At 36.0% G+C, this 27,543-nt stretch overlaps 1 protein-coding gene across 3 annotated transcripts in view; it reads left to right on the top strand.

Moving 5' to 3' along the window:
• Tmlhe (trimethyllysine hydroxylase, epsilon) overlaps window positions 1-27,543 on the top strand; it is a 99,363-nt gene that overhangs the window by 43,332 nt on the left and 28,488 nt on the right. For all 3 annotated transcript variants that reach the window (XM_041636649.1, XM_041636647.1, XM_041636648.1), the window contains 2 exons: window positions 6,270-6,451; window positions 23,032-23,208. In XM_041636649.1, coding sequence (XP_041492583.1) covers window positions 6,271-6,451; window positions 23,032-23,208 — 358 coding nt within the window. In that variant the 5' untranslated portion in view covers window position 6,270. The remainder of the gene's footprint in view (window positions 1-6,269; window positions 6,452-23,031; window positions 23,209-27,543) is intronic.

Below are 27,543 nucleotides of genomic sequence, written 5' to 3'. Positions count from 1 at the left end.
CCTATTAAGTCCATTTGATTCATGACATTTGTTAGTTCTCTTATTTCTCAGTTAAGTTTCTGGCTGGCTGACCTGTCCATTGGTGAGAGTGGAGTGTTGAAGTCTTCTACTATTAGTGTGTGGGGTTTGATGTGTGATTTAGGCTTTAGTAATGTTTCTTTTACATGTGTGGCTACCCTTGTATTTGGGGCATAGATGTTCATAATCGAGATTTCACTTTGATGGATTTTTCCTGTGATGATTATGAAGTGTCCTACTCCATCTCTTTTGAATAATTTTGAAGTCTGTTTTGTTAGATATTAGAATAGCTACACGTGCTTGTTTCTTAGATCCATTTGATTGGAAAATATTTTCCAACCCCTTACAAGCTCTTATGGAGGCTGTTGGAGCAGCCTTCCTGTAGGAGGCTTGCCCACTGGCCAGCTATTACAACTGATGTAGGTGGGGGAGTGGGCCATGGCTTTGCCCTAGGGCCTAGGAGCTAGAGACTGTGTTGTCCAGCTGAGGGGCTGGTCACTTACCTCTTAGTCTGCTCTGTACAGTCACAGTCTGTCTCTTGGAGAATCACTGAGGTTGTAGGAAATGGGTAGGTTTGGAGGCAGAGTGGGACTTGTAGATTAAAGGGTCCTGTATGGGGTTTTGGAGCAGCATGCCTGAAGGAGGTTTGTCCATTGGCTGGCTAGTGTGCCAGTGCAGGGCAGGGCAAGACTTAGGATTTTGCCCCGGGGCCTAGGGCCTAGAGATTGAGCTCTCCAGCTGGTTGGCCGGTCACTCACCTCTTGGTCCACTCTGTTCAGTTGCAGTCTGTGTCTCTACATTGTCATTTTTGAGTTTTGAGAATTTCTGTGTTTGGGGGATTGATTTTTCTGGTTGGTTGAATTATTATTTGTTATTTTCTTTCTCCCATATTAGTTCTAAAGGTTTGCTGATTACTGTGTGGTCAAATAATCTTTTCATACACTGTAAAGGTGTCGTTTTTCCAACATACCTTCTGATTGGTTTAATAAAGAGTTGAATTACCAATAGCCAGGAAGGAAGAGGTTAGTTAGAGCTTCCAGGCAAAAAGAGAGAAGAAAAGGAGATGAATCTAGGTACAGGAGAAACACCAGAGGATATAAGAGGAAACAGGAATTGCAAGATGGAAGAATGGTAAAAAGTCATGAGTCCAAATGTAGATTAATACAAATGGGTTAATTCAGTTTATAAGAGCTAGTTGGAGAAGCCTAACCTATATAGGCTGAGCTTTCATATTTAATAAGTCTCTGTGTTGTTATTTGGGAACTGACAGCACAGAGAAACACTTGCCACAGTACTGTGTTGGACACTGTGGTAGTATGAATGGAATTGGCTCTCATAATCTCATAGAGAATGGCACTATTAGGAGGTGTGACTTTGTTGGAGTGGGTATGGCCTTGTTGGAGGAAGTGTGTCACTATGGGAGCAGGCATTAAGGCTTCCTATGCTCAGGATACAGCCCAGTGTTTTAGTTGACTCCTGCTGTCTACTCCAGGACCACATCTGTCTGCACACTGCCATGCTCCCTATCATGATAATAGTTGACTAAACCTCTGAAACTGTGAGTCATCCCAATTAAATGTTTTCTTTATAAGAGTTGTCATGATCATTGTGTCTCTTCACAACAATGAAAACTCTTATTATAATGGATATAATGTATTCTTACCTAGTTATTCATCTACTCCTGTTACAAAATTTATTGTTTTATGCCCTTGTGATTGAGACACTCTTAAGAATTCATTATACACTACTGTCATCTTGCTGGTCATAAATTGTTTTAGGTTGTTTTTGTCTAGAGATATCTATATTTCTCTATATTAAAAGTATGATTGTGAGGAGAATCAACACAGAGGGACACATACTTCCATGCTTCCATGGTCAAGTGAGGCCTTTGGTCCATTCTCAACAGATGGAGCAACTGATTTTATTTTTTGTTTTAGAGGCTTATCTCAAGATAAAATGACTCCTAAGGGTAATATTCTCAACTGGACTTAATAGTCAAAAAGAAAAAAATGCTTAATTTTGGCTTTCTCCATGGTTTTATATACCCAAACAGGAAATTATAACCAAAGATTAAAATGGCTCTTTTCTTAGCAGCCCATGAAATCACAAATCTGTATGAGATGCTGTTTAGACAATATTTTTCTCATTAAGGATTTTCTTCTTAATAAAGAAGATGCTGCTCATATATAGAACATTATGACCTTGGCTCAGATTCTGAGTTCATCACTCTGGAGTCCAGCATTGGAGACCAACGAAAAACCCTTGAGAAAAGTCCAGTGAATAGACATTGTAAGCCCATCAAGAGATGCTAATGAACTTTAATTCTGACATGTGAAAATGTCCTTTGTTTGGGCCTCTTGTGGTTCTCTGCCTAAGATTTGGATTGCTAATATAACCTTATTTTGTCTTATAAAGGAAAACATTTCATCGGAGTTTTAGTCTATTATCATCATGACAAGAAGCATGGTAGTATGTAGGCAGACTTGGTCATGGAAATGTAGCTGAGAATTCTACATATGGATCAGCAGGCAGAAGGAAGAGACAAGGAACTACTAGTCTGTGGCTCCCCTTTATTTTCACAGCCTGTTAGCTACTAGTCAACAAGGACAAGGGGAAGAAGCAATGATAGAAAGCCTTGAACAGCCTGTGAACATGAGGAAGACAGCTGTCCAGGAGACTACTTCAGTGACTCTGCTCAACTTTACTCCAGAATATAGGGAATATATAGGATTGGGAACAGTAGTTTGGAAATCACCTAATTTGCATTAAACAATATGCTCCTATCATAAAGTTCCTAGTTACAAGTCTTAGTTATCATATGTGGAAGTGTGGTCCTATTGTAATGTTCCTAGCACAATATCTAATTACCATGTGGGCATCAGGGGGAAGAGTTTTTGCAGAGAACTGCTTCCAGGGTCATATTAGAGATAAGTCAGGCATCCAGTTCTAGAGACAGTTTCCAAATAAGGTCTACCAGAAAACAGGGTGCCTTCCACCAGGGAGAGGAAGTTATCCATGTTGCCCAGCTTTGAGAGAGCTGCCAGTCCATGATAGACTGCAACCTCTGAGCAGCAGGACCTCCCAGGACTAGGCATGGCTTGAGCTTTTGAAACCTCAAATCCCTCTCCATATGACACACTTCTTTCGACAAGGCCACACCTACTCCAACAAGGCCACACCTTCTAATAATGCCTTTCCCAGTGGGCCTAAAGGGGCCATTTTTATTGAAACCACCACCTGGCCTCCATACACCTGTAGTCATAACATAATGCATTTAGTCCAACCTCTAAAAGCCCTCATAGCCTATAACAGTCTCAAACTTGTTTAAAAGTTCAAAGTCTCTTCTGAGATTCATGCAATCTTTTAACTTTAACCCCTGTACAATCAAAACAAAAAAGCAGATTATCTATTTCAACATATAATGGCACAGGATATTCATTACTGTTCCAAAAGGGATGGAGGGAAACATAATGAGAAAATATTGAACCAAAGCAGGACCAAAACCCAGCTGGGTAGACTCCAAACTCTACATCTCCATGTCTGATGTCAAGTTGCTCTTCAGATCTCCAGCTTCTTTCAGCTTTGTTGATTGCAACACACTTCTCTCTTTTCAACTGGTTCTACTTTCTATTAACAGCTTTCCTAGGCAGGTATCTCACAGCTCTGGCATTTCCAACACTTTAGGATCTCCAAGGCAATCCAGGCTTCAACTTCACAGGAATGCTAACTCTTGCCTTTACTTTCTTATATTACTTTATAGGCGCCAGCCAAGGAGTTCCTTTCCACCTTACATATAACAATTATTCAGATAAAACCACTGATGAACATTCAAGGTCCCTTAGAAAGAAGCACTGCAGTAGTACCCCAACTGCTGCACCTGACAACCCTACTCAACTTTAAAAGGCTATGTAGATCATGATCCCAGTTCCCTAATGAAAGCTAATGTTGCCTCTTCAGAGGAGGGAAAGATGAGGACAGGAGATAATAATAAAAAAAAAAAAAACAGGACATACTATTTACATATTGGGGCCTCGATTCATGCCCTTGGCCACAAATTTAAAATGTCCTTGGTTCTGTACTGCCAGAGGCCAGAATTGCCAAAGAGTATTTGTGGGCTCTGATCCCTGGTCTGACTCCTAAATGATTTCAGCGTTACTTCTTTAGATGAGGAGAATGATGAGAACAGGAGACAGAAACTGGTCTGGTAGGGTTAGGACCTCAAAGCAGAAGTTCCATACATTCCTTTGCTGGAGCAGTGCCAGAGTTAAACAGTTCTTTTTCTTTATTATCCCCTAAGTGAGTGATTTTGCATAAAGCCTCTATGTGACTCCATTGAAGGCGTAAGTCACAAACAATCCCACACCAGTTTGGAATTATGATTAATAGGATTGTTATTTATTTAAGGGGGAAAAACTTACAGATCACCATCCCAGACAACAGCCCTCTGCGCAATCAGGAAGGGAGCCTAGTCGCCAGAAGCGGAACCAGAAGCCAGAGAGAGAGCAAAGGGAAGTGGCTGCTTTTTTAAAGAGAGAGAGACCATGCTCCAATGGGCTGGTATCTCAGCAGCTATTGAATGAAGGAGCGAAAGGAGCTCCCGCAACAACACATGACTGAAACTGAGAGGAGGCACATAAACACCTTGCTGGGACAACTGAACTAATCAACTCATACTCCTCCCCATACTTCATCCCAGTTTCTGCCATTAGTCCTTTAAAAAGGCCCCAGACTAACAACTTGATGTTATCCTATCTCCTGGGACCCTTCCTCTTATACAAGAGCCCTGTTCTCTATCTATATTCTTCCCTCCCTCCTTCTCTCTTTTGACTCCTACCTATAAATCTATAATAAACTTTTCTGTTTATATTAAACTCAAAAATATGTTTTCTCAAGATTGCAATCTTGAGTGGCAATTGTTTACTTCCAAGGATTGAATATACCATTCCTTGCTTTCCTGGTTTTCATCATTGCTTATAAAAGGTATACCTGTACTTTGTCCACCCACAGCTATAGTTTTCTTTCTGTTGTTCTGAGTAATTACATTTTCACATATAATTTTCAGTGTCTGAGGCTCATATTTAACTTTTCCAATGTTAACCTTGACCCTCGTTGCTTTTCTACCAATCCCTCAGTTTGTGCCTGAGAATATCTGTGTCTGCAAGTCTGTCAGACTCAGTTCAGTCCTTATAGTTGTGTCCTTGTTGTTTTCCAGGTTGTATTGGTATGACAAAATATCTGACAAAACAACTTTTGAAAATAAGTATTTATTCTGGCAAATGATTTAAGGAAGTCCTGGCAACAGGCACAACTAACTGTAGCTTTGGTAGCAGGAATAAGCAAGCAAAGAGAGATAAATTCTGGTATATATTTAATATGAGTTAATATTTATTGGGAAAAATAAGTAATGAATGAATTTACAACTTCTCAAGAGTGGATTTGGAAGGACTTATTTTATGTTGCAGGGTATATTTGAATAAAAACTAAGTATTAGACTATGGGTTATGATCTTTACTTTGAAGAGATGGCAAATATTTTAGGCTTTACAAATCACATACTACCTTCATCTACCTTCATTTTTATGTTTTTAACATTTTAAAAATAGAAAATCCATAACTCATTTATGGAGCCCATCATATATAATACCTCTCTGCATGAGGTGAGAAACAAGAAACAGTGAAGAAAACAAATATAATCCATATGCATATCAGTAGAGGCCTTTTATCATTCTCCTCTCTGCTCTCATCCACAAAAGCTCAAAAAATTTAACTTTAGTCACCTCATAGCCTGTTATTTCAGAACGCTCCCAAGAAATCACTAAAGTCTTTTGAGTCTCTACCTATGGTATTTATGTGTTATTAGTTTCACCCCATAAATAAACATAAAATTCAGTACATATTATCAAGCCTACATATGAATGTACATATAAATATACATATGTGTGTGTACATATATATATATGTACACATACACAAGTCAACTCAAAATTAGTTTTTTGTTTTTACTAACTTTACTACATATTTGCCAGGTCATTAAATAGAGTCACCTGAAGAACCACATAGACTTTTTTTGGTTACATGGCTTTCTTCCTCTTCCCATACCACAAATTAAGATAACTATGCTTTTCAAATTATCTGGTTTGTCTTATTGAGATCATTAAACCTATTGTTTTATAATACGTATAGCTATATTTATAATTGTATCATTATTCCCATGGCCTAATAAAAATTATGTTACTCTCTCTTGTCTTCTAGGATGTGGTGCCATAAGTTGTTGCACCTACAAAGCAGGCTGCAGAATTTGATGAAGAGAGGAGACATAGGTCAAGCTCTTCACCTGTCCAACTTTAAAAGTTTATTTTCCTTATCCACCCATTGGCGCCATACATCTTCCAAGTCTGTGAATTGTACTTGGCTCCAACATGAAGATCATTTGGGTAAGAGATGTGTGGGGACATATTAATTTTTAATTGTGGTAAAAACAGATAGCACACTAAAATCCCATCTTAGTTAGAGATAACTCTGCAGTGCTCCAGCCAAACTTCATACCCTGTATCATCTAAGAAAAAAAAGAAAGCCTCAATAGCCATGATAAAATGTTTAACGCATATAGACTAGGAATATTACAAACACAGAAAGTACTACAAGGTAAAGTGTAGAGCGAGCTTTACCCATTGTATTGATTCCTAAGGTTTCTGAAAGGATTTCAAACTGAATAGTGTCAGAATACACTCCAAGAATGGAGTTGTATGAGGGAAATTCTGAGTGCTTGTGAGAAAACTCCAAGAAAACAAGAGTCTTGTGACCTCGGTTTCTTTAAAAGCACAGAATTGTTCTTGGGATTTGCTTTTTTGTTCCTACCAGTTGTAATGAATAAATGTAAGTTTGTTTCAGCTATTTTTATTCATATGCCTCTATGAAAAAACATGTTTTTGCCACATGTGGCTTGTCCTGGTAATTGTATACTTTACTCGGGTGATTCTTCTTAACCCTCAGAGTATAAATTGTCTCATATTCTGAATAAAGTTGGCTATATACATGAAACTTCAGAACACTTCATTTTTAGGCTCACTCTTCCAGGTTGACATGGCCAACTAGAGAAGTAAACAGATCGAATAAAACATAGGAATATATTTTCTCACAATGTCTTTGGAAAATCATAGTATTGGCAAGATACTCCCTTCAAAGGTCTTTGACAGAATCTTCAGTTAACCTATTCTATTTTCTTTTAGATGCCAGAAATTCTTGGCTTTTTTGTTTCTTTGCTTGCTTGCTTATAGAATCATCACTTCAATCTTGCTTCCATTACATTGTCCTCTACATTATTTTGAAGTAAGCCTCTCCTTATAAAGATGGCAATCATTATAACTTTTAAACTTGATTATATCAGCAATGACTACAGATGCTCCAATGATATATTTATTCTGTATTCTCAAGTCTTTCATCAATGTTTTATAGTTTTGAATACAGAGATGCTATTTTGTTGGCTAAATTTATTCCTAGGTACTTTATTTTAGGAACTAAATGAATGGAATATTTTTCTTGACTTTTTGTAGCTAATCAACTTTAAACTAATTTTCTTGATGTTGGTAACTTGTTTCTTTTCCCTTTTATCTTGACTAACATAGCTAAAGATTTATTAGTTTTATTTCTTTCAAGGAAATCATTTTTGGGTTCATTGATTTTTTTTCTTATCTCTCATTTTCAATCTATTTCTTATCCATTTTTGACTATTCATTAAGTTTAATTTGTTCTTGTTTTATTTCTTAATGTTATAACTTAGGCTATTAATTTTAGATCTTCTACTGTATGCATTTATTGCAATATATTTCCTTCTAATCACTTCTTTAGTACTTTCTTGATGGTTGAGAGATTGGACGCTTAAAAAAAGGAATCCCACACTAGCTCAGAACTAAGAAATAGACTGGCATTTATTAAGGGGTAAAACTTACAAATCAGGATTCCCTGCTTGAACAATGGATAAAGATGAGATCCAAAACAAACCGAACCAGCAAAATGGGGCCCAGAGGGAGGAGAGAAGGGGCAGGATGCACTTCCGCATCCAGGTAAATAGTCTATGAGGCCACGCCCCAGTAGGCAGATAGTTACTAGCTGTAAATCTTCCCACAGCACCTTCTAATATTTTTGTAAACTGTATACTCATTTTGATTTAGTTCAGAATGTTTATTTGTATATTTAAATGCTTATAGCTTAATTTCTAAATGCACAGTACTTTTATATTTTACTATTATTTATTTCTAGTTAATTCCATTATACTGAGAAAACATTATATATTTTTAGATTTCTTTAACCTTTTGAGCTTTGTTTTATGTCTAAGAATGTGGTCTTTCTTGGTGGGTTTTCATGTGTACTTTAGAACACATGGTTCTCTGTTGTAGGAGGCTGCTTGTTTGTTCCAAGCTGCCCAGAACCAAAGTAATCTCACAGAAACCATATTATTTGCAATACTATTTGGCCAATAGCTTAAGCGTATTTCTGGCTAACTCATATCTTAAATTAACCCATCTCTATTAATCTATGTATCGCCACGAAGCTGTGGCTTAAGAGGTAAAGTTCTAACATCTGTATTGGTGGTGCTACATGGCTTCTCTCTGATGCCATCTTCTTTCTCCCAGCATTCAGTTTAATTTTCCCTGCCTACCTCTGCTCTGCCCTGCTATAGGTCCAAAGCAGTTTCTTTATTAATCAATGATAATCACAGCATACAGAGGGGAATCCTACATCAGCTCTTTGTCCCACGGGTCAATTTGTCTATTTTTATAACAGTTATATGCCATGTTCATTATTATGGTTTTGTAACATCTTTTGAAATTAGGTAATATGATATCTCTACTTTTGTTCTTTCTATCCAAAATTGCTTTGGCTATTTGGAGCTCTTAAGTTGAAATCTTTCTTCTAAGATCACAAACAAGATAGAAAGGTTACAGTTGCTGCTTCTATTGATCATTAGACTAGAAACCTTACCCAGGGTAATTAGGTGAGAAAAAGAAAAGGTATGGTTTTTCATATGAAAACCATGAAGGTTCCACTACAAATACTGAAGTAACTAGTACATTAATTAAGTGAAGATTATATATATAGTTAAAATGAATAATCTGAAGGAGCCATACTGTTTCAGCATATGTATCATAGTTCTGAGATTGAGAATCTTTGGAATAGCGTATAGGCCATCCCAAAAGTCATTCTTAAAAACCTCAAACCATCAATGTTTTTTCTTTTGCCGATTGATATATGTGTGAATTGAGTCACATTAAATATTTATGCTACTTAGAAGTCTACCATGGTTTTTATTTTCTCCTTTTCTCATATTTTATTTATGCCTGCACAATTCTTCATTTTCTTCCAGGGATAAGTAGAACACCCTTACAATTTTCCATCTTTCCTTAGTGTACATATAGACTTGCATAAGTGTGTGTCGTTCCAAACATAAATGCATATTGGAGCTTTTCAAGACTCTTTAGAATACCTCATTCTCTGGTTCATGTTGTTAGATTTCTGGCTATTCTTTTACTGTGTTTCTTGCCTGCACAAAACCTAGGGCAAGGATTTTTCTGAACTGTTTTCCAAATCAAGTTAGTTCACTTTGACAGCAGAACTGCAGGTTTTTTTGGATTGTCTACCCTTATAAAAATACTGCTAATGGAGCTAGAGTAGGAACAAAGAACATCTAAAGCTGAGCACATGTTCCTGTTTTTACTAACTAAAGTTCAGTAGATATTTTCTTGAATAAATGTTTCTTTGTAAAATAAATTTTATTTTTAATTTAGTGTAAATTTAATGCAACATGGTATTATGAGATACATGTAGACAATAAAATGATTACTTATTAAGCAACCTAATATTTATAAACCTATTAACTATACTCACATTGTATATTAGATTTATAGTCTTGAATATCTTCTATTCTACTATGTATCTCCTGATATATATTTCCTATTTCCTCCCAGTTGTCTTTTTCCCAGTAACTACTGCTTTAGCCTCTATCTCTGTATAGTTGAATTTTTTTTGTTTTCCACATAACATCTGAAATCATATCACATATTTTATTCCATGTTTGACTTATTTCATTATAGAGGCATATTTTTTGTGTTTTAATAAATAAAGCTTTTCTAAAGATCAGTGCAAAGCAGCCACACTAGTCATTCATACAGATCAGGCAGTGGTGGCACACATCTTTAATTCTAGGCATCATAATAGTTAGCCATAGAGACCAGGTTGTGGTGGTGCATGTCTTTAATCCCAGCACTAGAGAGGAATATAAGATGGGAGGAGACAGGTCTTGTGCTCAGTCTCAATCTGAGGATTCATGGAGGCAGGATCATTCATTTTCAGTCTGAGGTACAGGTAAGAGCCAGTGGCTGACTGCTTTGCTTTTCTGATCATTATTTTGAACCCCAGTGTCTGTCTCTGAGTTTTTATTATTCATGCTACATCTGGCATCCAACATTTGGGGTATGAATTCATGAAAAAGCTGTTTCCTTGTGACTTTACAGCCACCAGCATAGGTCGGACCTACACATTGCTGGAGTCACTGCTGTACTGGCTAGGTTTCTCTTTTTTCTCTCCTTACGGGCTCTCCCTGAACCCCTTTCTTAGGCTGCTGCCCAACTAGTTAGTTGCCTTGAAATTCAGTCAAGCTTTTATTGTTCTGTGCAACAGCAATAAGCCTCTCATCTTCATCAATGTCAGCAGAACATTTGGTAAGACAATTGGGAATTCTTAAAAAGATGAATTAGTAAAAAGAGTTTTTTCCCACATTAAAAATGGGGAAAACCATTACAATGGAAGGATTTGGATGTCTGTATGATAATATGCTAGACCATTTGAAACGGGAATTAAATGAGAGCATAACTGATTTAGATGAGATTTATGTAATGTCAGTTTTAAACATTATCAACTTTATCATTTTTGGTTATCACTAAAAAGTTGGTTCATCTGAGAGCTAAGATACAGCCCTTAGAAAAACCTAGTAAAACAGGTTACACAGCTATTCAAATCCAAATCCAGACAGAGGAATTTAATTGAGAACCAATTTCAGCATTGCATTATAAGAATAGTGAGGAAAAGTCTAAAGTTTTCAAACAAACAACCTTAGGATATCCAATAACTTTATAGTAATTGCCAAATGTCAAAAATTCCATTACAGTTAACTGGACTCCTGTGCCAGTGTTAGATTTAAGGGGATTTAAGGAAGCAATAGTCTCATGAGGCATGAATTCACCTTTTGTGAACCAAATGTTAAACTCGTGGTCAGTGTGTAATAGAATTACCCCTAAAAACTAGATAGAATTGGTTAAAGGTGTTTTAGAGCCTGGTTCACAATTACAATAGAGTACCTTGTTCAGAGAAGAGGAAAAGATTATTGAATAATAGAGTAAAGCTAAATGTATGGAAATATCCCCAAATCAAATTCTTGAAGAAGGAGATTATGCTACTATAAAAAGGCAGTCTGTATATGATGACCACAAACTGGATTTATGCAACACAGCAGCTTTGAATGTTTGAGACAGAATTGGAGAAATAGGAAAGAAAATTGAGTAATATAACTTTAGGTTATACAGGACTGAAAGGAAGGCTACAGATTTCTTACAAAGATGGACTTCAGCAGTAAACAGAACGATACCAAATTCAGAAGCAAGAAAAATAACAATCAAATCACTGGCTTTTGAAAATGCCAATCTTTATGCAAAAGGATAATTAGGCTCTTAAAGCCTAGGTCAGCACCTTTATAGGAATGGATTTGAGTTACAAGTAATATTGAATGTCAGGAGTATGATGGTGCATGGATATGAGAGGTGATTTCCAGATATTTGAGGAAAAATAAAAATGTCACATGTTATAATTGTGGCAAACAAGGATTATAGACATGGTATTACTAGAAACAATGTTTTTTCTAAGAATAATCCATTTAGAACTCCCCTAACTTCTGGATTATGCAGAAGGTGTGGCAAAGTCAGGCATTGGACTAATGAATGTAGGTCAATGAAGAATATTCAAGGTAATCCTTTGCCATCAGGAAACTCTATAAGTGGCCCCTTGCAGGCCCCTATGCCAAATTCAGTTCAATAGTTTCCTGCCATCTTAGAAGAAACTCCTTCCCAGAGAAATTAAAGAACCTAATGCCCATTGTAAGAGACCATACTGTTCTGGATAATAAAACCACTATACAAGAGACAACAAAAATTCAGGAAAAGCCATAAAGTGAGTATTTTGGCAAGCTTCTATTAATGAACAAAAACCAAAATTAAAAATATAACTACATAATGTCATCATTGAAGGTCTAGTAGATACAGGTGTGGATATAACAATAGTTTCATCAGAATCTTGGCATCCAAATATCTTCAGGATATAAATGTTTGGGTTTTAGGGATCAGAACTTTATCTCAGGTAAGGCAGAGCACAAGATGGGTCAAATGTATAGGGACAGAAAGTTAGGGAGGAATATTTAACCATATGTGGCTAACATAGCAATGAATTTGTGGGGATGTGATTTGTTACTGCAATGGAATACTCAGATTAACATTCCCCCATTTCAGAAACAAATAATAAATTACTGTATGTTTCTGAGAAAAAATATTAGAAGGTTTTATAAAGAACAGTCAATGACCATTCAGGTGGTACAAGAACAGGGCACAACAGCTGCTGATATTTCAAATGCACCAACACCACTACCTTTAAAATGGTTTACAGACAAACCTCTCTGGGATAGCAGTGGCCTGTAACAATAGAGAAACTGCAGGCTTTAGAATAGCTGATATAGGAGCAGCTAGATGCTCAACATATTAAAGAATCAGCTAGCCTTTGGAATTCTCCTCTAATTGTTGTTAAAAAGAAATATGGAAAATGGTAGCAGATCTAAGAGCTGTTAATAAAGTGATTCAGCCAATGAGCTCTCTACAGTCTGGAATTCCTTTGCCTTTTCTATTACCTAAAGGATGGCCTCTTAGAGTTATTGATTTAAAAGATTGTTTCTTCACTATATCTTTATAAGAAAAAGAAAAATTTACATTCATAGTGTTTACTTATAATAATTCTTAGCCTGCTAAGAAATAGTAATAGAAGTTTCTCCCATAAGGAATGTTAAATAGTCTCACCCCGTGCCAATGTTTTGTAAGTCGGCCATTGTCAATGATACATAAGCATTTTTCTGAATTTATAGTTTCCCATTACTTGAATGACATTTTACTATCTGATCCAAATGTAAATGCTTTAGAAACAATGATTGAAAAAGTAAAGAAAATTTTGCCTTTTGGGGATTATAAATTGCACCTGAAAAAAATACAAAGAGGAGATTATATTAATTATTTAGGTTATAAAATGGATTTACAAAAACTTAGATCCCAGAAGGTGCAAATTAGGATCAATTACAGACTCTTAATTACTTCCAAAGATTTCTATGAGACATTTCCCATCTATGGTGTGTGTTGACTGAGGTTTCTGTCCTATCTGGTTTCTGCAGTTGTTAAGTCCCAAGGAAATCACACAGAGGTCTACATTAATTATAAAAATTATAAACTGGTTGGCCTCCTCACTTTTCTCTCCCCATCTCCCCTTTCCCCCATCCCACCCCACCCCCAGTTACCAGTTTTTACCCAGCAATCTTGTCTACTTACAATATCCAGGAGGATAACTATATGTTTTTCTTTAGGTTCACCTTCTTATTTAGCTTCTCTAGGATCATCAATCATAGGCTCAGTGTCCTTTATGGCTAGAAACCAATTATGAGTGAATACATCCCATGTTCATCTTTTTGGGTCTGGCTTACCTCACTCAGGATAGTGTTTTCTATTTCCATCCATTTGCATGCAAAATTCAAGATGTCATTGTTTTTTACTGCTGAGTAGTACTCTAATATGTAAATATTCCCTGTTAGGTAGGTATTAGGTTCCTTTCAGTAGTTTGGTACTATGTATGATGGAGAAAACAAATTGTTTGTTTCTTAGTTCCTGACAGAGTTACAAAAATGTTAGTACATTTTTTGAGTGAAAGGAAGATAACTATTAATATTGTAATTTATAGGAGTGGGAGTAGGGTAATCAAGATTGTGTAATGATGATACGAGTTACCAGAAAGACCAAACACAGGGTTGCAGGACTGAACATTTCAGCTATCTGGCTTCCAGGGACAGGTCAACAGGAGTGCATCACCAATGTTTGTTCAGTCTTTCATAATGAGAGCTTTATACATTACTTAACACTAAATTTGGTTTAGTTTCTGAATTAATAAGCTCATTGATAATTCAGTAGGCTGGGAAGGCCTGAATGCATCTTGTATTCTCCCAGACCATACCTTACCCATCTCTCTGGCTCTTTCCATGTTGCATTCCACCTAATAAACTGTACTTATTTGTTCAATAAAAAAATAAATAAATAAATAAATAAATAAATAAATAAATATGAATAAATAAATAAATAAATAAATAAACTGGTTGGCCTAGTAGCTCAGGCTTCTTATTAACTCTTATAACTTATTAATATAATTCTTGTCTGTGTTAGCCATGTGGCTTGGTATCTTTTCCAGTGAGGCAGTCACATCTTGCTTGCTCTGTGTCTGGCTTCCTCTGTGCCTGGGTGACAACTACAGACTGCAGCTTCCCTCTTCCGAGAATTCTCATTGTCCCACCTCTAATTCCTGATTGGTTTCCCCACCTATACTTTCTGCCTAGTCACCCCACCTATACTTCCTGCCTGGCTACTGGCCAATCAGTGTTTATTTAAAATACAAGTGACAGGGTACAGACCATTGTCCCACAGCAGGTATGCTATTGGGATAAAACCTGATAGACTGATTATTTTAACCAAAACCTTAGATAGTGACAAGGATTTAAATAGCCCCAGGTAATTATCAGCTGAAGCTGAGAGAGAATTGCCTTTGATTGACGAGAAATTACAGAAGGTGCACATGGATTGGGTGGATCTGAATCTTTACAGCATTCTGGTTATATTACCCTCCAAACAGTCCCCACAGGGATTTTAGTGCAGAAGGAAGATATTATCTTAGAATGAATCTTCTAACCACACATGCCAAGTAAGAAATTAAAAACTTATTTGGAAAACATCTCTGAGATAATTTGAAAATGAAGATTGAGACTTCATTAATTAGCAGAAATAGCAGTAACTATTGGACCTTTTAATACTGATGAAATTGTCAAGTTATGGACAGAAAGTGAACCCTGGCAAAGAGCCTGTTGTAGATGGAGACTGCTCATTTGTTTCCTGGCTGCCCAGACATGAATAATCACACAGAATCTATATTATTTATCACACTGTTTGGCCAATAGCTTAGGCATATTTCTAGCTAACTCTTACATCTTAAATTAATCCATTTCTATTAATCTGTGAATCACCATGAGGCTGTGACTTACTGGTAATGTTCTGACTGGCAGCTGGTGTCTTTCTCTTTGGCAGCTTCATGGCGTCTCCTTAACTTCATTTACTTTATATAGCTCTGTTCAGATTTCCCGCTTGGCTTTATTCTTCTAAGCCATTGGCTGAAACAACTTCTCTGATAACTAATGATAATAAAACATATTCATTGCATACAGAGGGGAATCCCATATCATTTCCCCTTTCTGTCTAAATAGAAATGAGGGTTTTAACTTTAACATAGTCAAATTGCATATAACAAAACAGGTATTAAGGAAGAATTACAGTTACAATATTTATGTCTATTTTACCTTTTATCATAATTAAGGAAAATTATAATTATAACTATCCATTCTTCAACTCTATAAAAGTCCCAAGAAGGATATAATATTACCTAAGTTAAAAGGAAGTGCATTATAAGCAACTTCCAAAACTCTAGAGTTGACAGAAATACCTTGCTGCCTGAACAGTCACCCAAAGTTCTTCCATAACATTGTGGTATTCATCTTCAGCCTAGAGGGCCATAGTATCCAGAAGACTTTTCCATGAAGCAGGAAATTTCAAAGACTGTTTTGCCTCTATTGGCAGTTTTCCAGTCACTTTCTTCTGTATCCTGCAGAATGTCTGGCAGACTCTTTTATGGAGCAGGTACCCTGAAGGATTGTCTCACCTTTAGGGTAAGTTCAGCAGTCATTGCTCCATGGGTCCTATATGTCCAATTCTTTCAGCATACCATCAAGCAGTCCAGGCAAGAGCAGTTTCTTGCCCAAATTGCTAACAAACTCCATAAGGAGCCTCTTTGATGCCCATCATCCTCTTGAAGTAGATTGTGCTGCTTGCAGCAGATGTGTCTCATTTTCATGAAAAGTTCTAAGATACATTTTTAATGCATGTTTTATAAGTCTTTGAATGGTTTGAAGAATACCTATCTGTCTGAAATATATCTCTGTGCATCTAGAAAACATAACTAACATTACTACAAGTTTGACTATTATAGATGACTATTAGCCTGTATTTCTTAATTATACATTACATTTTTAATGAGGTGCACGAACACAATAGGTTAAACAAGAGCATAAATATACATATAACAAAATTGATCTTAAATCTGTACCAATAAACCAAGATCCATACTAATGCAAAGTATTCATATTTATAGCATATCCCATTTAAATGTAAACAAACATTTATAGACAATTATTTAGGGAATTTGCGTGTTGTTCTCTAGACTGTTTCCTGTTGATTGGGGGTACTGTTAATCAGGTCTTACATGGGGTATCCTGTGTGGTAGGTCCATCTTATCCAGCAATCCTGAAGCTTTCATGGATATTGGATCATATGGGCCATTGCTTCAGGGGGTCTTGTTTGATCAAACCATATTAGCCAATAAGGAATCCACAGATTTCTATCCTCTGTGGAAACAAAAGCAGAACCTCTTTCCCAAAGCAGCATATTTTTAGACCCAAACTTTGAAGTCAAGATACATTTAAAATAAATATGTTGGTTTAGCTTAGCAACCCATATAATGAAATGTCTTTTTGTGCTTATCTCATTTATAGTCAAAAAATTGAAAGAAGAGTATGCATGATCCAGACTCTCTGTGTATTTTGCATCTTTATGTGGCTTCTTTTTCTTTATTCCTTTAATCTGTCTGTATTCTGTCTCTTTAAAGACTTCGTTTTATTTTTTTCAAACTATTTCTTTTTATAACTGTCTAAACTTTTCATCACCTCTCTCCCAAGCCTATGTAAATTTTTTAAACACACTGTGACCTGTTCAGAGGTTATTTTTCTGTCTGAATCTGTCTTTATTGTGTATCTCTAATTATTTTCTGACTGGAAGCATTTTAAAATGGTAAACAGTGTGGCCAAGACAACACTGGATGCTGACTCTGCCTCTCTTGGCCCTCTAACATGGCAGAGGTAGTTCACCACCAGCTCTGGGACTGCCAGATAGGAGCCATGCCCATCACATCAACTCTGGGAAGTAGTTGGCCCATGCTGCCAACTAAGTAACTTGTGACACTTTGCCCACAAACCTCATTCAAGTGCTCGGCCTCCTGAAAGACCCAGAGCTGTTCATGAACAACAACTAGCATGAACCAAGAAGCCTTCTTAAATGAACTATGCAGTTTTTGCTGCTACCACTGAGTCAAGAAGCCTTCTCTTAACGTAATCTTGCCTCTACTTGCTTCTAGCAAACAGATCAAATCTGAAAAAAAAATACAGCTACCAAGAAGTCATGATTAAATCTGTTCTTTTGTGTTTAGAACTCCTTCTCAAACTCTCTCAGGTTTTATGTAGATGTAGTTGCCTCATGTTCGTGTGCAATTTTGTAAACAGAGACTAGTCATTTGTTTCCCAGCCATCTGCATGCAAATGATCACACAGAAACTATATTAATTACAATGCTGTTTGACCAATAGTTTATGCATATTTCTAGGTACCACTTACATCTTAAATTAACTCATTTCTATTAATCTCTAATCACCATGAGGGTGTGGCATACTGGTAAGGTTCTGACTAGCAGCTGGTGTCTTTCTCCTTTGGCAACTACATGGCGTCTTTTGACTGTGCCTCCTTTCTCTCTATATCTTTGTTCGGATTTCCCACTAGGCTTTACTCTACTAAATCATTGGACAAAACATCTTCTTTAATAACCAATGGTAATAAAACATATTCATAGCATATAGATGGGAATCTCACATCAACTTGAAGTAATTTTGGGAGAGATAAGCAACAACTATCCCAAACTCAAGAGAATTCAACTTATAAAAAGAGCTAACTGAATCATTCCTCGTATTGTATAGGACACACTAATAACTGGAGCATCTATATTCTATACAGATTCAAATAAGTCAGGAAATGCAGGTTACAAATCAGAAAATTTAAGTAAATTGGATCAAAGCCCTTGTCATTCTGTCCAAAAGTCAGACTTATATGCTATTCTCATGGTACTAAGGGATTTTAAAGAACCTCTCAACATAGTTACTGATTTACAGTATGCAGAAAGAATTGTTTTGCATATTAAAATCACTTAATTTATACCAGATGATACATAATTGAATATTATTTATTCAGTTACAAAATAAAATCAAGAATAGGACTCATCCCATATATATAAAAACACATCTGATCCATATATGTCTGCCAGGTCCTTTAGCACAAGTTAATACAGAAATCAGTCAATGATTGATTGTAAATGTGCTGAATGCCTCAGAATTTCATTTTAAAGAACCATCTTGTCAATGGCAAAAGTTTAAAAAGAGAATTTTCTGTAACATTGCAACAAGCCAAGGAAATTATAAGGAAATGTACTACTTGTTCTTTTACAACCGAATATCACTACCTGCAGGAAGTAACCCAAAAGGTACTCAAAGGAATGACATCTGACAGATGGATGTGTTCCATTTGTAGATTTGGACAACTAAAATATATACACCACACTATTGTTACCTATTTAGATTTTCATTAGGCAACTGCTTTGAATTTGGAAAAGGATGATTAAGTATTCACACATTTCCTAGAAGTTGTGGCTGTCACAACTATACATGAACAAATAAATACAGATAATACCCCAGCATATATCTCTAAGAAAATGAAACATTTTTTGCTTGTTATAATATAAAGCATGTTACAGGTATAACACACAATCCTACAGAGCAGGCAGTTATAGAAAGATCAAATCAGACTCTAAAGGATCCGTTAAATAAACAGAAAGGGATAATAAAGACCCCCAGAAATAGGTTGCATAATGCTTTATTAACTTTGAATTTTCCAAATGCTAATGAGAAAGGAACAACAGCTTCAGAGAGACATTGGATAATTTAAAAAAAAAAAGAGCAACAGAATTTAATCAGCCAATATACTTTAAAGATGTACTGACCTCAGAATAGAAACCAGAACATGTGTTATGCTGGGTAAGGCATTTTGCTTTTCTTTCCACAGGAACTCAAAAGCTAGGGATACGATCAAAACTGATACAGATTTTAGAGGAACGAGTGAGATCTCTTAATTAAAAGACATGATTGTTCATTAAACACTATGGCTATTTAATCTAAACTAACCTATAAAACTAACAAATGCTTTTCATTTGATCAGACAGAACTTTCCAAAAGAGAATCTCCTCAAATTGATGGTTATGGAAGGGTTTTGATTTCTTTCTTCCATTGTATAATTTTAGCTCCTTTGTCGAAATTCAGGTGTTCATAGGTTTGTGGGTTAATATCTAGGTCTTCGATTCGATTCCATTGGTCGACATCTCTGTGTTTATGCCAATACCAATCTGATTTCAAGTTGATTATTGTCTTCTCAAGATCTGTGAAGAATTTTGATGGGATTTGGATGGGGATGGCATTGAATCTATAGATTGCTTTTAGTAGAATTGCCATCCAAGAGCATGTTACCCCAAGATACTTTATGCTATTTTTGGCTATTGTGAGAGTTGAAGTTTCTTTGATTTCCCTCTCTGCTTCTCTATCCTTTGTGTATAGGAGGGTTACTGATTTTTTTTTAGTTGATCTTATATCCTGCCACATCACTGAAGGTATTTATCAGCTGTAGGGGTTTTTTGGTAGAGTTTTTGGGGTAACACTAACCAAGGAAGTGAAAGATCTATTTGACAAGGACTTTAAGACTTTGAAGAAAGAAATGGAAGAGGACACCAGAAAATGAAAGGATCTCCCATGCTCTTGGATGGGTAGAATCAATATAGTAAAAATGGCAATTCTACCAAAGGCAATTTATAGATTCAATGCAATCCCCATCAAGATCCCCCAAAATTCTTCACAGACCTTGAGAGAACAATAATCAACTTTATATGGAAAAACAAAAGACCCAGGATAGCCAAAACAATCTTATACAATAAAGGAACTTCCGGAGACATTACCATCCCTGACTTCAAACTCTATTACAGAGCTACAGTAATGAAATGGATATATATATATATATATATATATATATATATTGATACAAATTTGAGATTAATTTTGTTAAAACATACTGTACATACATTTCTAATTTTGTTCAAGATATTGTACCTATACAGCTCACTTAACAATGCAATGCAAATTTCTAGTTCTTGAAAATTATTATTACCATCTGTTTAGGATAAGAAAATGCGGGTTAGTAGCTAATCATCTATTAAAATCATATTTGTAGTTACATTAGGTATGTTTTCAAGTTCAAAGATATATTTTAGAAAGGTTGTCTACAAACATTTTAGAGATCTGCAGAATATGGCATTTAAGATGTTTTAATAACATAGAGCTCACTAGAAATATGCCTGCGTAATCGGCCAAGCAGTGTTGTAATTAATATAGTTTCTGTGTGATAATTCAGGTCTGGGTGGCCAGAAATTAAATAGGAGTCTTCTATTACACTTGGGTCTCTGAGCAAGTTGATGACTAGATAGTTATAGTTTTCCTTGTTTACCAGACTCAGAAAGCAAGTTATGATAGAAAGGAAATTAAATGCAAACTTTAGACTCATAAAAAAGTGTAGATATGGAGTATTTTCTCTGAATTTGTCAAATACAAATGGATTGGACATTGCTGCTGTATTTGTTGCTTGTATATATTGTATATATTTATTGTACTCATTGTATATAGTTTTTCTTATATTAGTCATAGCTTTCTTTTTTAATTTTAGACAAACAGGAAGCTATAGTGCTATATTATTTGTGTTTTCATAAATAAAGCATGTTTCAAGATCACTGCAAAGCAGCCACACTAGTCAGCCATATAAACCAGGCAGTGGTGGCACACACCTTTAATACCAGAAGCCACAATAGTTAGCAAATAGAGGCTAGGTGGTGATTTTGCATTCCTTTAATCCCAGCACCAGAGAGGAATATAAGATGGGAGGAGACAGGTATCAGCTGAATCTCAGTCTGAGGATATTTTGAAGCAGGATCACCCATTTTCTGTCTGAGGTAGAGGTAAAATCCTATGGCTGGCTGTTTTGCTCTTCTGAACTTCTGGTTAAACCCTAATATCTGTCTCTGGGTTTTTCTTATTCATGCTGCATTTTATTCTGCATTATGTCCTGCAGAACAATCTAGGTCATGGCAAATAGCAGGACTTCCATTGTTGTCTGTCTTTCTATCTGTCTGTCTGTCTGTCTGTCTGTCTGCCTGTCATCTATCCATACATCTATTATTTTTAAGACATTGTCTCATTATGTAGTACAAGCTAACCTAGTTCTCCTTATGTAAACTCTGTTGGCCTCAAACTCAAGATCCTTTTATCTCAGCTTCCAGAGTGCCAGGATTATAGACCTGTGCCTTAGGTAGTTAGCACTGATGAAAAAGAGAAGTGAGAGTTGGAAGCAATGAGGACTTAGCTAACTGTGCTTTCTAGTTTTATGTCAACTTGACATAGCTAGAGTCACCAGAAAGGAGGGAACCTCAATTGAGAAAATGTCTCCTTAACAGTTATAGGCAAGCCTCTGGAGCATTTTCTTAATTAATGATTAATGGTAAAGGGTACAGCCCATTGTTCGTTTTTGCTCATGATAGCTTTGACTATCTGGGATTTTTTTCTGGTTCCATATGAATTTTAGGATTCTATTTTTATTTCTGTAAAGAATGTTGTGGGGTTTGGTTTGGAATTGTATTGAATCTATAACTTGTTTATGGTAGAATGGTCATTTTCACAATATTGAGTCTACCAATACATGAACATGGGAGGGTCTTTCCATTTGCTAGTATCTTCTTCAATTTCTATCTTCAGAGATTTAAAGTTTTCATTTTATATATTTTAACCCATCAGAAGTTGATTTCTTAATGATAAGAATTTCCTGTTCCCAGATGATTTTTTTCACTGTCATTTTTAGTGAAGTCAATCTTTCTTGTGCTTTTATAAAATGACACATTTTTTTATATGCCATATTTCCATGTATTTATGGGTCTAGTTGGGAATGCCATTCTGTTTTCTTGATCTATTCTGTACTATTATATGTAAAAGTACAATTTTATAATGTGCTTTTAAAGCTGGTGTTTCATATTCTCTCTTGCAAAAGAGTAACTTTATCATTTTTCAAAATGAGTTTTAGAATTTTTTTAAATATATGAAACTCTCTAAGATATAGATTGGTACATGAAATTTGTGCATTGATTTCTAAGTGAATTTATCTCTTCTAGTTTTGAAATTTCCTATATGTGAACATGGTATTTCTATGTGTTAGCTTCCTTCAAGTCTTCTAGAATAATTTAATAGATTTCTTCATATTACTTTTCTACATTTCATTTCCAGACATAGAGTTTCTATTGCTTTTGTAAATTTTACTTTCACTAAATAGGTAAACTGGTGTGTAGGTAAGTCATTTACTTTCTGTTGATTCCATTTTTTTTATTTCTTTGACATAATACAATTGCTAGAATAGTACAAAATACATCTTGTGCACTCTCTCCTATTTAAATGTACATCTAAGCCTTGTCTAGTCTTATGTGCCTTGTATATCAAAATCATACCATTTGTATTATAGAAATTGTATAGTATTTTTAACAACTGCCAAGGGACTGCCCTTTGTTACTCTAATTGTTAGTAAAAAGTCTTTTAAAAAGAATGTTTTTACTATTGGTATTTAATTTTCCTAAATAAATATTTCTGTTAAATCTGATCTTTCTCTTAGAGCTGCAATATGCTAATGCTGTAATGCGCTTTGATTATGTCTGGCTTCGAGACCACTGCCGCTCAGCATCGTGCTATAATTCTAAGACTCATCAACGGAGCCTGGATACTGCCAGTGTGGATTTATGTATCAAGCCAAAGACCATTCGCCTGAATGAATCCACACTCATCTTCACTTGTAAGTATACAGGAGTTTGTTGGATTTCTTAGGTCTTTTTCTAAAGAATAATGATTTTATTAAAAAAAAATAGTTTGGCTCTTTCCAAATTAGGGTGTGTTTTTTTTAGTGAATTTCCCCCCTTGTTTTAGAAGCAATTTCAATAACCTTTTGATTTTGTTTAGTTTTGTTACAGCTAACATCATACTTAATTTTCAGACAGGATAATTTCTAACTAGGAAACATTTCAAGGATGGCTGCTTTTGTCACTCTTTGTTTTGCCTTTATTTGTTTTGCACTTTATTTTTAAGACAATATCTTGTAATATAGCCCAACTGTCCTTAAATTTACTATATAGATCAGCCTGGCCTCATACTAGTGATTCTACTGCTCCAGCTTCCTGAGTGCTTGGGTTTCACACATAAGGACCAACATTCTCAGCAGAAAGTAAAGAGACCTTGCTTCCCTTGCTTAGACTAACCCATACCTCCTTGGGAACCGCCTGTACCAGCCTGAATGGCCTCATTCATACCATTTCCCCTGTTGAAAGCCCTCTATGCCTTCTGTAAACCATACTTCAGGTGCCTTCTGTACTAGGCCTGCCTATAGCTCCCAAGATTTTTGCTCCAGGATCCCAGCCTGCATATCCTCTGTAGCAAGAAGAAGACCAGGCTTTCCCTACTTGGGCCCACCCATATTGTCCCTCTTGCACAGAGAAGAACTAGGGCCTACCCTTCTTTAGGCCTACCTATATATCCAGGAGCCACACTTAAGGCAAGGACCATGAACTGCTACACTGTGCTGACCTATAGCTCCTAAGAATTTTGTTTCAGTGTGGGAAGAGGAGAGAGCTGCTTGTTTGTTCCTGACTGCTTAACCCAGAAATAATCACTTAGAAACTATATTATTTAAAACACTGCTTGGCCTGAACTGTTAGCTCTAGCTTCTTTTTGTCTAACTCTTATATATTAATTTAACCCATTTCTATTAAACTGTATATGGCCATGTGACTATGGCTTACCGGCAAAAGTTCTGGCATCTGTCTCTGGTGGGGCTACATGGCGATTCCCTGACTCCTTCTTTCTCCCAGAATTCTGTCTAGTTTTCCCCACCTACCTCTATCCCCTTATGGCTTTGCTATAGGGCCAAAACAATTCTTTATTCATTAACAGTAATCACAGCATACAGAGGGAAATCCCACATCAGTTTCAGGAATACAACCAACATAGCCTTCTTCAGAAAGAATATCTGACTTAGTTTACTTGAGCCTACCTACACCACTCCAGAACTTCTTTTATAAGCCCCACAGAGGAAAATGAGCATCTCGACCTTGTAAATTTCTCTGCTAAAAGAAGGAGAAGTTTTAAAAGAACGACATAGGGAAAACATGAAAAACATTGACCAACATACTACTTAAGATGTGCAAGTCCCAGAACAGGAAAAAAAATAACAAGACAGTATGACTCTTCCATAAAGTGCTAATTACATAATAATAGCACCTAAATGTAAATGACCTGGAAAAACTTCCAGGCAGAGAACTTAAAAGAATAATTGCAACTGTGTTCAAACAACTCAAAGACATGAATGTACTCCAAAAGAATGAAAACAAAAACATAAATGAAATGCAGAAGTCAACCCAAGATATAAAAATAAAATTTAACAAAAATAATTGCTGAACAAAAGCCAAACTGAAATTCTGGTAGAAATGGAAAAACTCAAAATGTTAAAAACAAAAACAAAACCCTCAATGGAAAGACTCACCAATAGAATGGATCATGTAGGAAGCAAAAGAATCAGGGGCAGAAAAAATAGAGAAATTAGGTAACTCAATAAAAGTCAATGAGAAGTTTTAGAAAATATATTAATAAGTAAAAGCTAGAGTAGCAGGGAGTTTGTTGTGAGATTCTGTCTCTTAGGAATGTCAAACACACTCCTAAAGTCTCACCAATATATGACTGCTTACACATGAACTAAACAAGGACAACAACAGTAGACATGTTAATATGGATGAGGAAAAGCCCAGAAGATCTCAACCCTATACAAAGAACTTAAAGCAACAAGGGAATGCTGGAAGTTGGAGGAGATGTAGTCCACACCAGAGAAAGAATACCTCAACTTGTCTTCCAATACCAAATGGTCAACCCTGAAATCATACATAAAAGTAACATCATATAGATTATACATGTTATATTTATGTATTTAGGAAAATATACATATAAAACAGTGAAAAAAAGCCATAAATATGGAGGGTGGGTCATGTATCGAAGGGTTTGGAGTGAGGAAAGGGAAGGGAGGAAATGATATATTATAATCAAAAAATAAAAGAAATTTTTTTTAAAAAAAAATATAAGAACAGGCCATGGAGAAATGGATCAGTAATTAAGAGCAGTTGCTGCTCTTGACGAGTATGTAATTTGGCCAGTTTCCTTTCATCTGTAATCCGAGTTCTGGGGTTGGTCTATGGGCACGAAACTCATACACAGTACACTCGTATACATGCAGGCAAAACACTTATACACATTTTAAAATGTGTGTGTATATATATAATCATTTATGCCCCAGCATTTTTTTTTTTTTAGTTTTTTGAGACAGGGTTTCTTCATAGCTTTGGAGCCTATCCTGGAAATGGCTCTTGTAACCAGGCTGGCCTTGAACTCACAAGGTCTACTTGCCTCTGCCTCCTGGAGTGCTAGGATTAAAGGTGCGCACCACCACTGCCTGGCTGCCCCGGCAATGCTTAAGCTTGCATGGGCAGCCCTTTTATGGTAGCTCTCTAGTTGTTCCTATCCTAAATGCTCGTGTTATTGTCATTCCTAAGGTTCAGCAGTCTTTCTTTATGCTGTCTATCCAACATTTTGTTTTGTTTTGTTTTGTTTTGTTTTTGTTTTTGTTTTGTTCTTCCTCTTCACCTTATCTTGTGCATTCCTCCAAGCAGTGCTGTCTTTGGGTATCTGCTGTCATTCATTCTGATAACATGGCCCAAGTGTCTCAAGCACTATTGTTGTATCCTGTAGTTTACTTATTTCCATAGATGGAGGTGTTTCTTAAAGTTATTATTGTACAGCCTATCTCTTTGTGTGGATGTCTAGAATCCTGCTGAGACATGCCATCTCAAACACCTAAAAATTGTATCAGTATACAAAATGTCCTAAACAGAGATAGAAACATGCATATATACAATCTGACAAAATAACTTTGCATAGGTGTACAAATATAAACAAAAGTAACAGATATAATTTGAACTTGTGTTAATATACAAAAACTATACCATTGTAAATTATCCATAAATAATAGCTCACAAGTATTCATTCTATTACCCACTATTACTCTCCCCCCCCTTTTAACCCTATATAGTTTTCACCCTAACCCTCTATCTAGTACAAGTAATAATCAACAACCCCTAAACAGTGTTTCCAACTCTATAAATAAACTTTTCTTGGGGGGGGGTCGTCTTCTAGAATTGCTTCCTGCTGTCATGGTGGCAATGTTCTCTTAAAGGGATCCTGCAAATTAAAGTGATGGTTAAGTTTCAAAATTACTGTCTAGTATAGTTGCAAATAATTTCCAAGTAGTCTATAGAGTTTTCTTTTTCCAAGTTCTTATTTGAAGTTCTGGCCAGAATGTCATGAGATGGTGTACCATTTCCAAATCTGGTACCCAAAAAAGCAGTCTTATAATAGCACTGTCTGCATCACAATGTCATCTCAACTAGGTAGAGTTGTTGCTGTGGAGCCCCATCTTCTTCCTGGAAACTTCAAAGATTACTGCAGAAAAAGGATCTGTAGGAAAATCTATGTTCATCACGAAAAGCTTAAACATTATTCATATAAGCATACATTCAATGAAGAATATGATATAGACAAAATAGGCATGGAGAAAGTAAAATTGTTCCTAGGCTTTCTTCTGTCCCATACCAGATGGCTCCTGATGTGAGACAGAAACTCGGCATGTTCCTTTTAACAACATACTTGGATTTAGAAAAGTACAGAGCCATTGTCCAACTCCAAAACCAACTGAATATATTAATGTGTGTGTGTGTGTGTGTGTGTGTGTGTGTGTGTGTGTGTGTGTGTGTGTGTGTGTAGGGGGTACTTGTACTCTTTGATGAACTTTGTAAGAGCAGTATTTGCTGGACATGACAAGGCCTTTGCACACAAAACACAGTTTTTGCGACTTTTGGCACATAATAAAGCCAGTCAAAATTCCCAGCATGGATGAGGGAGAGACTCATGAAGTAGACTCAGTTGTTTAAAAATAGTGCACATCAAGATTTGAGTAGAAAGTGATGGGCAAGAACAGTTGGAGGGGGAGAGAATAGGAGGTGGATTTGATCAATATATGTGCATCTATAAAATT

This window comes from Microtus oregoni, unplaced genomic scaffold (genome assembly GCF_018167655.1).
Source record: "Microtus oregoni isolate MIOR12 unplaced genomic scaffold, Mior012 000050F_000, whole genome shotgun sequence".
NCBI lineage: Eukaryota > Metazoa > Chordata > Mammalia > Rodentia > Cricetidae > Microtus > Microtus oregoni.
This window is presented reverse-complemented; position numbering and strand designations above follow the sequence as displayed.